This window comes from Hypomesus nipponensis, chromosome 16 (assembly GCF_054491055.1).
Source record: "Hypomesus nipponensis isolate SF chromosome 16, ASM5449105v1, whole genome shotgun sequence".
Lineage (NCBI taxonomy): Eukaryota > Metazoa > Chordata > Actinopteri > Osmeriformes > Osmeridae > Hypomesus > Hypomesus nipponensis.
The window spans coordinates 207,747-218,069 of NC_140376.1; the positions used below are offsets into that span (position 1 = coordinate 207,747).

The 10,323-nt window shown below is 42.3% G+C and overlaps 1 protein-coding gene across 1 annotated transcript; it reads right to left on the reverse strand.

Annotated features, from left to right (window-relative positions):
• Positions 1 to 7,836: 7,836 nt before the first annotated feature.
• sox14 (SRY-box transcription factor 14) lies at positions 7,837 to 9,557 on the reverse strand. Its single transcript, XM_084675491.1, has one exon. The coding sequence runs from the start codon at positions 9,299 to 9,301 to the stop codon at positions 8,585 to 8,587; it is 717 nt and encodes a 238-aa protein (XP_084531617.1). The 5' UTR covers positions 9,302 to 9,557; the 3' UTR covers positions 7,837 to 8,584.
• Positions 9,558 to 10,323: the final 766 nt, after the last annotated feature.

The following is a 10,323-nucleotide window of genomic DNA, read 5'->3' on the forward strand; positions in this document are numbered from 1 at the left end:
CACCCACCCAGCCCTGCTGTACCCTACACCCACCCAGCCCTGCTGTACCCTACACCCAGCCAGCCCTGCTGTACCCTACACCCACCCAGCCCTGCTGTACCCTACACCCACCCAGCCCTGCTGTACCCTACACCCAGCCAGCCCTGCTGTACCCTACACCCACCCACCCAGCCCTGCTGTACCCTACACCCACCCACCCAGCCCTGTTTCTGGCTGAGGTCCATCCCTACTGTTCCTTCCACCACACACCCTTCCCTCCCCCCAGCACACCACACACCCCCTCTGCCCCACCCCACTGCTCTCTCCCCCCCCCACCTTGCCCTCCATTAATCCTTCACCACACAACCTCTATAACTGTAAAACTCATCTTAACTCTGCAAGGGAACTGCTTTTTTAATTATGTTTTTACATAAATGACAACATAGAACAGAGAGGATCAGAGCGCAATGAGCTGAACATTCTCTGCAGGGTCTTCTAGCCAACGGCACGGGCTGAGAGGTAGAGTGGTCAGAATATTCTGTCCTTTAACCAGTGAGGAGAGCATCAGTGAGTACATCCCAAACACCAGAACACAGAGAAACGTTGTTCTTCCAAAATAAACACCCCCCACCCTCGTCAAAGAAGCTTGTGAGGACAGGATAACAGTGGACAACCTCAAACGACAGCCGGCCCTTTGAAAACCTGTTCAGCTATTTTCAGCAGGGTCCTGAAAAGAGAGAGAAAGGAGTGCACTGGAAAGGTCACAGCGAACCAGGATCACAGAGTCTGGAACATGGCACAGAGATAAAGGCCCCGGTGAGAAATATCAATTACGTCTTGACATTTTGGAGAGAGACAATGGCCTCCTGGGAAGCAGGCCTCTGTGGTGTGGAGGTAGTGGTCACCAGGGCCTCTCTGGACTCAGGGCTGAGAGGGCCACATCTTCCCCTCCCCGCCCCCCCTACCTGCCTCCCCTCCCCCTCAGCATCAAAGTTACAGCCCTGGTTAAACAACGTAAATACTGGCCGGGGGAAAAGGTCATTGGACATCCAACACGGAGGCATTATAATAGTTAGTCCCTTTACAAAACCAACTCTGATTGACCCAGTTCTAACACTGATGGGTTGAACCTGAGAGGGTTGAACTGCTGTTCACCACAAACACGGTTCACCACAAACACTGTTCACCACAAACACTGTTCACCACAACTCAAGTCACAACGTACGACTGGAAACCTTGACACCCAGCATGGGTGTACAGGGCCTACTAGGTGCTATTACCATCAATGACACACTGCACCATAACATAGTAACAAGTCTGGCTGCATCATTATCCTCTCCTTACTTAATGAAATTGTACAGCTCGATCTCTACAGAGCTGGGCTTCCAGGAGCAGAACTCATCTGACCCTAACCCTAACCAGAGCTAACCCTAACCTAAGCCACACCTGACATAGGTAGCTACCAGGACAAAGGCATAACTGCTCCATCATCAAGAAGATGCGTAGAGGAGATGATCAGAGGATGAAGGGAATGTCTACGCTGCTCATCCCTGTTGAATGAAAGGACCAAGGTGAACACGGAACAAGGGTTTGTTGTTCTAACATTTCCTGCACTTCCTGCTAACACATCTTCCTGTACAGAGCTTCTCTGGGATCTCAATTAAATGAAGGTGGTGTGGTCACTGTAGAGATACAGCCATGGTCAGGTTATGCATGTTATCAGATACATTTAGTCTTTAACGGAGAGGGGCTCACAGGGAACTTGCCTTCAGAACATGTAAATGTGTGAATGTGGTTCTGCACATGGAAGGAGAACTGACATATGCCTATTACACAAGACGGACTGGACGACAGTAACATACTAGAGTTGGAACATCTTAAATGATGAACAACGCTTCTGGAAGTTCTTGCTCGTCGTTAAGGGAAGATCATATTTAGTTCTACTCCTGTCGTTATGTACACATTCGGACAGGTTCCCAATGGGTAGAATTATGACTTTCTGGAATAGTACGAAAAAGTCTAAATCCTTTAAAGAATAAATATTCAGTTAATCTTGTTAAAACAAGTTTGCTCTGATTACACAATGATGCCTTTTTTAAATCTAGAAATGAAAGATGTCAACAATCATGTATCCCTTCCAGAAACACAGATGTGAAAATGTGTGTTCACTTCTTCTTCCCTGGTAGGAGGGCCTGTTGGGTTCTTCTTCCCTGGTAGGAGGGCCTGTTGGGTTCTTCTTCCCTGGTAGGAGGGCCTGTTGGGTTCTTCTTCCCTGGTAGGAGGGCCTGTTGGGTTCTTCTTCCCTGGTAGGAGGGCCTGTTGGGTTCTTGGTAATAAATATTCATACTATTTAGGCCTTTGTTATCCCGACTAGCTTCCATCGGATCTACTGGTGCTCCAGAAACACAAAAAATAATAAAAACATCAACAAATATGTAAATAATAATAACAATAAGCGAAGGGAGGGGGGATTTTAAACATCAAAGGCTCTCCTATCTTTGCAATGTGTAAACAGTGAGAGCCTTCAGTAAGTTGAGGAGCCTTTTAAACGACTCCATGGAAGATTGCCACATTGACAAGCATCCTGTAATAAATTAAATTAACTAACATTTCTGTAGGGTCTGATCAAAGGGAAAGAGAGACCAGTGTTTTTTTCAAGATAAGTGGTCTACACATCCTCTGCTCGCGCCTGATTAGTCTAATCCAATGAAAAGGTTTTGATGGAGTCAGCTGACTAGAGCCCTGAGAGGAGCGCCTGATAAGAGCCTTTACCTTTCACATCCCTCACCTCCCTCACCTCCCTCACCTCCCTCACATCCCTCACCTCCCTCACATCCCTCACCTCCCTCACCTCCCTCACCTCCCTCACATCCCTCACCTCCCTCACCTCCCTCACATCCCTCACCTCCCTCACCTCCCTCACCTCCCTCACCTCCCTCACATCCCTCACCTCCCTCACCTCCCTCACATCCCTCACATCCCTCACCTCCCTCACCTCCCTCACATCCCTCACCTCCCTCACCTCCCTCACATCCCTCACCTCCCTCACCTCCCTCACCCCCTGGGTGGGTGATGTGTGTGTGGGTGTGTATAGTGTGTGAGTGTGTGTGATCTACTTAAATTACATTTTTTTGGCAACATACAGTACAGTACACCTGACAGCATTGCATGAGCTTGGCCTGGTGTGTGTGTGTGTTTACGTCAAGATAAAAGTCCATCATGTAATCGGTGCTGCCCAGGTGACAGGTGTGCAGCCTGTTGCCCAGTAAAGACAACAGCCCAACTCACCCTGAACATCCAGACCACAGGAGAGAGAATCCTGCAGTACACCACATGACACAAATCATTAATCTTTATTTAATTTGTGTACTATCTCTTTATTTAATCAGTAAGTCATTTATCTTTATTCATTTGGTAATATTTCTTTATTTAATCATTTAGGTTTGGGTATAGTGCAACATGCCTGCTATGAAGGATTTCAATCCTTTAGGGAGGAGGAGGAGGATAGCAGAATCACAGGTGCACCAGGTGTACCAGGTAGCATCCTGTCCCACAGCTCTGAAGGCTAGGTTTAGGGCTATCTTCAAACAAGACCATTTGCTTTGTTCATGTACCTGCTACAGTGTAGCCTGTTGTGAGTTATAATGATAAATGATAAATACTAGTTTAATAATGTCCACTTTGAATCCTGAACTCACACATCATTAATGAATGAAATTCAATTAACTGTGTTGATTTTTGTTCATTTTTGTCAGACGTGATTTTATTAATGCGTATTTAAAATGTAGCCAATAGAATTTGGAGATGCCACCAATGATATTAAACTTGCTAATGTGAAAAAGGTGCAGGCTATATACAAGCCTAGATCACGTTTAACACTCCTGTCTGTAAATGTTGTTACAATGAAACCCTGTGCATTCCTGTGCCAGTTCATCAGAGGTAACCAATCACAGACAAGCTTTCCTCCATGGACCAAGAGCAGAACACCTGTTCAACACTGAGTTAGTCAGCTTGAAATTGACCGTGATTTAAAAAATTAATTCAGCTAAACAATTCAATCATTCTTGGTTATTTGAAGAGTCTAGGGATACTATCTGGCAATACCATTGCCCAAACGTCTGTTATGAAGACGCGTCTTTTGATTATACTAGGTTTGGAGAAAATAACTGTTTCAGCCAGGTGAATGGAAAAATCCCGACATATGCTACTAGACAACACAAAAATATAACATCTTTTTTATTGTTATCTTTGAGCCTGAAACTGGCAATTTTTTAAGGTTTCAAGATTAAAGCAAGAGGAGAAATGCCTCTTGCTCTCTGAACGCAGAACGAAACGTAAAGAAGATCACATTATGTCCATAGAGCTGTGACCATGGTAGTCGCCCGCACCTGGACACGTCCGAATGTACATGTGTGCGCGTGCGTGTGCATTCATGCGTGTGTGGTTAGAGACTCGTGCTCTCCCTTTCTATCAGTCGGGGGGAATAAAGTCTTAGTGTAAATCACTTTTCCGACTGGCACCGCACATTAAACAACCGTGGCATGATTCCTTTTCTCTCAGCATATCCCTTCCCCGTTTCCTTATCAGCTCGTTCACCATTTCATTTCTTTCAAATGAGAATTCAGGGACCCCCAAATTCAAGGCCGGGTCTTCAAACAACAGAACTACGGTTTACTTTTCTTCTGTCAAAATGGTATCCCAGATCCAATTTCAGATAGACCACGGGTTTAGCAATGATGCTTTTTGGTCTTCCAGAGACAATAGTTAATATTCTGAAATGAGATCAGCGGTACCCCAAAACCTTTCTCAATATTTCATCGACAATCATGCAGCCTATAGTTTATACATAGCCTATTATTATTTTGTAGTGCTTTGTGACCTGACAAATGTAAATAATTTGAATGTAATGCATCGTCAAGTTTTTATTCCCATGTCCACGTAAAGTATTTCACTCTTAATAAAATGGGAAAATAACTTTGAGTTGAGGAACGAGAATCTAAAAAGCTAATCTAACTTGATTCTGTGACGATGATTTGAGGGTGACATTAAAATACAATGATACAAATGACCCATGGCATTCAATTAAAAGTGTCATATTCCACCACTTTTGTTTCTTGTGTTTTATATTTTCGACTTAAGTGTTGGAGGAAAGAAAAGCGCCTCGTGTTCCCTCCTCATTGACTTTTATCACTAAATGAAGCATATAAATGACCTGAAAGCGCTGGCTGTCGCATTAAATAAAATAAAATAAAGAACAATTATCCTCTCTTATTCTCTGATCTCGTGCTGAAAGGAGTCCTGGAGAGATAAGGCAGATTGAATTCGTCTATGGCAGCGCGGACGCTGTCGTGCTGAAATAAAACGTCAAGGGGAAGAGTAAAGGGAGATTTAGGACGTCTATAATTTCAAATCATAATTTCCCCCCATTATATTCTCAGATGGCATATATCTTTATTTTTGTTTTAGACGATGAAGAAGCACTCGTGACAGAATGTGCTTTTTCAACATAAATCAATAGGTCACCCTTGATTAATTGCAAAAAATGTGCCATCATCTTATGATACGCACAGTTCACTTCCAAAATATTCAAGTTGGCAACCATCCTGTAGGCCTATATATTTAAATGATTATTCAAATGTGAAATACAAACCTATCAACGTGATAATATCATGTTATTAAATGAATATTAATAGAGTGCCACTGTGCGCATAGACTATGCATAGGCTACATGGAACGATTTACATTATTTGTGTTGGGGAAAAAATGTCTGTAAATTCTCTTACTAGACCTATGTGCAAGCGAGCAAGACATATTAGGCTGTATTGCAATATCTTAGTGCTCTTTTATCTAAGTGCTCCTGAAAGTAATTATAATTGTCCAATTTCAAAGTTGAATCTGGATGCTTTAGGGGGTTGATGTAAAACTTCGTATTCGGTTCAATGAAGTATCACCCTAATTTACAGCGCCAGATAAGAGCTAAGTCTGTCATAAAAATCGGAGCCCGTCTCCTCCCCCCTCCCTAATATTGAGTTGCACCTTGGGCAATAGTGCAGAATCGAGAATCTTAACTTCTCTCAGCATATGTTCCTGGCAGATAAGTAAACAATCTGGATGTGAAATGATTTTTTTAATTAATACAGTAATGCTATTACACCGCGGTGTGCAAATCCCATTCCCTCTGCCTGCGACAATAGACAAAAGTGGAGGCACATTTCCATCTTGTTTTTTGTTCATTTACGCTGAGAAACTTTGCATCTAAATCTTGGTTTCTGGTAGGCTATATTATTTAGAAAATAAAGTGATCTGAATTTAAAATCAATTATTTTAGAAGCTGGAGATAGAGCAATTATTGTTCTAACAACTTAAATGTAGGTAATATTTTTGTGTATGATAAAATTCAAAGATGTGTTTAAGCAGCGAATGAGGCAAAATCCAATAGTAGAAACCATTTTTTTACGCAACAGTAGATACAGATAAAAATAAAACGTTTTCCTTCTCACATGCGTGCACGGTCCAAGTTTGTCATTGTAACTATACGCCATAGCTTTCTTTACAGTTTGTAATGATGAGGCACATGTACAAATCTTATATAATCATTTGATCAACCGCCACGTTGCTCAACTTGTGTGTATCTTAAGTTGTAATTAAGATGAGCGGGAACGCTCCCTCTTTTGTGAGATTTAGTAGTCGAACAGGTCCTACAGCCCCAGGGAGAGGCCCTTCTAACCAGTCAAACATCAAAGAACGCAATCGGTTCATTTCAGTGTCACAAAACACTACACTCGTTGCAATGAACATGTTTGGAACCAGTTTAAACAAAGTCATAATTGCGAAAAGGCGGAAATTGTTGAAAGAAGAAGCCACAGAAGCTTGACAGCTCGACAGCTCGACAGAAGAAGATGCGGATCAGCAATAATGGTCAAATTGTAAGATTTCACGATAATAGGTTAGGCTAAGGCCTAATCGTAGCCTTTGGCTGTCATTAATTGAAATTGCTGTGATATCATAGGATATACCCTATCGAGACTCCTTGAATCGTTACGTTTGATAGCAACTTATGAGCAACATGTCAGAAAAAATACAACACACCGTTTGCCGGTCAAAGGTCATGCAGCTCTTGATTTAAAAATGTGAGACTAGCAGAGGGCTTATGGATAAATCATTACTCATAAACAAACGCAAAACGCTTGTCTTAAACCCCATGGCCCATTTTAACGCTTCAATAATGATAACTGCATTGTTGTACTAAAAGGCGTATTCAACCCAACCTTCCTCTATCGTCCTCGACCACATACGTAAACAATCTACCGCACATGGATTCTCAATGGTATGTGCCCGGTAAAGCCAGCACAATTAATGTCATAGCCTGTTTGTGATGTAGCCAGCCAAGTCCAAGAGACCGTCTGTTTTGTAAAAAGCCACGCGCTGACAGCACGCGCTGTTATCTGAGATCTGCCCATTGGTTCCAGATGGCGTCCCACCACTCCAATCAAATATAACCTCAATCAAATGACGCTCATTACGCATTGGCCTTTCAATGCCTGGGTGGTACCATGAGGAAAGATGTTATGAATAATTTTTTTGAAGCATTTTACACAGTGCCTCTTAAATATAGCCTAGCTATTTTGTAGTTGTCAATTTAGTCCATTTAGAATTACCCTGTAATAATGTTTTTATTATATTGTTATTGTTTGGTCCTGGGTTTTTAAACAATAATTCTAACAGACATTAGGCAATATTCTAAATACTCAAATATCTGTTTATAGTTTTCAAATGCCATGGCTAATTGGGCATGCAAAACGCGCCACAATACGACCAAACAGAAATGTGATACTTTTGAAGACAGATTGTCTTTATTCAAAATGTCTTTGCTCAGCCTTAGAACAAAGCCCCGAGGTATCAACCTTCTAAATACATTTTCCTTTCCATAACATGACAGGTTTTTAAATTACCATTTTAGAAAGAAAATACAACATTAACTGTTTGACTTCAAATTGAAGTAATTCTTCAAAACAAAAAATGACGTGTGACTATTAGCACTGAACCACAGGAAAATGCAAAATGCAACATATTAAAAGATAATAATTTTTCATTAGTCATTTTAAATAGAATGTCTAGTTTTATGTGCCAGTTCGATAAATATAAGCAATACAACCCGTATATGTATTCAACTCCGAGTCCTGGTTCTGACCCTATCCATTAGACAATCCCGAATGCCAAACTGCAAAACATCAGGCCTATACAGGAAACAAGAACGCTAATCGTAAATTGTGCAAGCCAAATTTTAAAATAAAATTGTATCAATAATTCGAAACAAAATTATCATAGCATTGAAATGTACATAATAAATAAAGTTAAAGGCCTCCTTTTCTGGTTGCCATAAACGTTATAACATTTACAATTCTTACACTTCAAAGGGCACCTGCCTTCACATCTAGCCCGAGCTCCATGCTGAGGTCAGGAACGTCGCGTGAAAAGTTCTTGCCAGTTTTGCTCTTATGTCCAAGGCAATTAACACTTTTCATGTCTTTTTTGGAGCGTTTTGTCCGTATATACATGCATTGCTGTATTCAAGTTAGGTTGATAAAGAAAAGTCAGTCTTGCGTTACATAGCAGTGGCATGTGCAGATGAATATGGGTCTATGCCAGTCTTGGTCATACCTGGAAAAAGTATGTAGGCAACCGGGGGCTGTAAACTCGACGCTGACCAGGCGGTACAGTTACAGGGCACCACATAGCCCGGGTTTGTGGGCGACGGGTGGGTGTGGGTATGTTGGCTGGGACAGCCCAAACTGCCGAACGCGCCGTTCTGATATCCCAAAGAGGAGGCGTACGGCAAAGTGCTCGTGGCCAGCGCATGGGGCATCTCGGTCATTTTCTGAATAGCGCTGGATGTGAACTGGCTCGGGTCAAGAAACGAATACGGTGCAGATGTCGGTGGCAGGAATGCCCGGGCTTTCTCTGCTGAACTCAACAGAGAGTCCGCAGCTGACACAGGAAGTCCTTTCAAGTGATCCGTGTCCCCGAGGTAAGGCAAAGGGAAAACGTACCTGTCCTTTTTGAGTAAATTCTTGGGTTTGCGCCTGGGTCTGTACTTGTAGTCTGGGTGCTCTTTCATGTGCTGCGCTCGCAACCTTTTCGCCTCGTCGATGTACGGTCGCTTTTCAGATTCTGATAGCAGTTTCCATTCCGCGCCAAGTCTTTTGCTGATTTCTGAGTTATGCATTTTGGGATTCTCCTGTGCCATTTTTCTTCTCTGTCCCCGGGACCAAACCATGAACGCATTCATGGGTCTCTTGATATGATCTACGGGCTTTGACATTTTAAGAGAGCACTTGTATCCCTCAATTAAGATAACGAGGAGAAAAGTTCTAGAACCAACCAAGGACAAATATTCACCTGTCTAGCAGCCGGACACAGATCATGCCACTTCTTAAGTGCTGGTGAGAGTGTCTGGAAACGCCACCAATAAAAATCCAGTAGCCAAAATGTTTCCCGGTTTGATAAATCGTTCACCTAGTCCAGATATTCTCTTTTTCAGAATCGCCTTGGTAAACGTAAAACCAGCAATACGCAAACAATCCTGCAACGAGGTAATGCAAACTTCCGCAGTCGTCGAGGAGTCGTAAAGTGTTATGTTTTTTTCTCAGAGGTTTTCTTGCTTTGCAACGCACCTGGCTTGGAAATGAGAGGAAGCGCGTGAATGAGAGCCAAAAGCGGTGAAGTTCAAAGGCTGGGCTGGTTTGGTCTGCACGCCATCTGACATAATCGCAGGGCGTTCACTCACCAACCTGAACGCCCAATCAGCACAGAGAGACCGAACCACAATACCTCCACGAAAAATATGTATATTACTACATAAACAAAGATTGGAGGGAAATGGGGTTACTCTATTCCCTTCCTGAATCCATTTAGTGAATCGCAACAAACACAGACCTTCAACCTCTTTCCATTAAAACCTGACTCTTACTAATCCAGCCGTGAGACATAACCTTATAGTCTTACTGTAGCTACCTTTAAGGCTTACTGTTCAAAGCAAAGTGTATATATATTTATCCAACACAATTTAGCATTAAAATGCGTCTTTCGACCGAGCTATGAGGTATATTCTTCTACTTCCATTTACTAAGTCAACGGAATTTAGTCCACAATAATTTACAATCAAATGCATAGACCAATTGAATCCGACTAAATAACTAGGCTACATATGCTAATTCAAACAATTCAAAAATAGAACAGTTTAAAAGAATAACGTTTAAAAACATTTCAAGGGCCCCGCGCCATATTCCCGGGGCGGTTGTCCCTGGGCAAATATTCATTAGATTTTAACTTATTGTTCCGTTA

Coding starts and splice junctions, on each gene's coding strand:
- sox14 (XM_084675491.1), bottom strand. CDS start 9,301: ATGTCAAAGCCCGTAGATCATATCAAGAGACCCATGAATGCGTTCATG.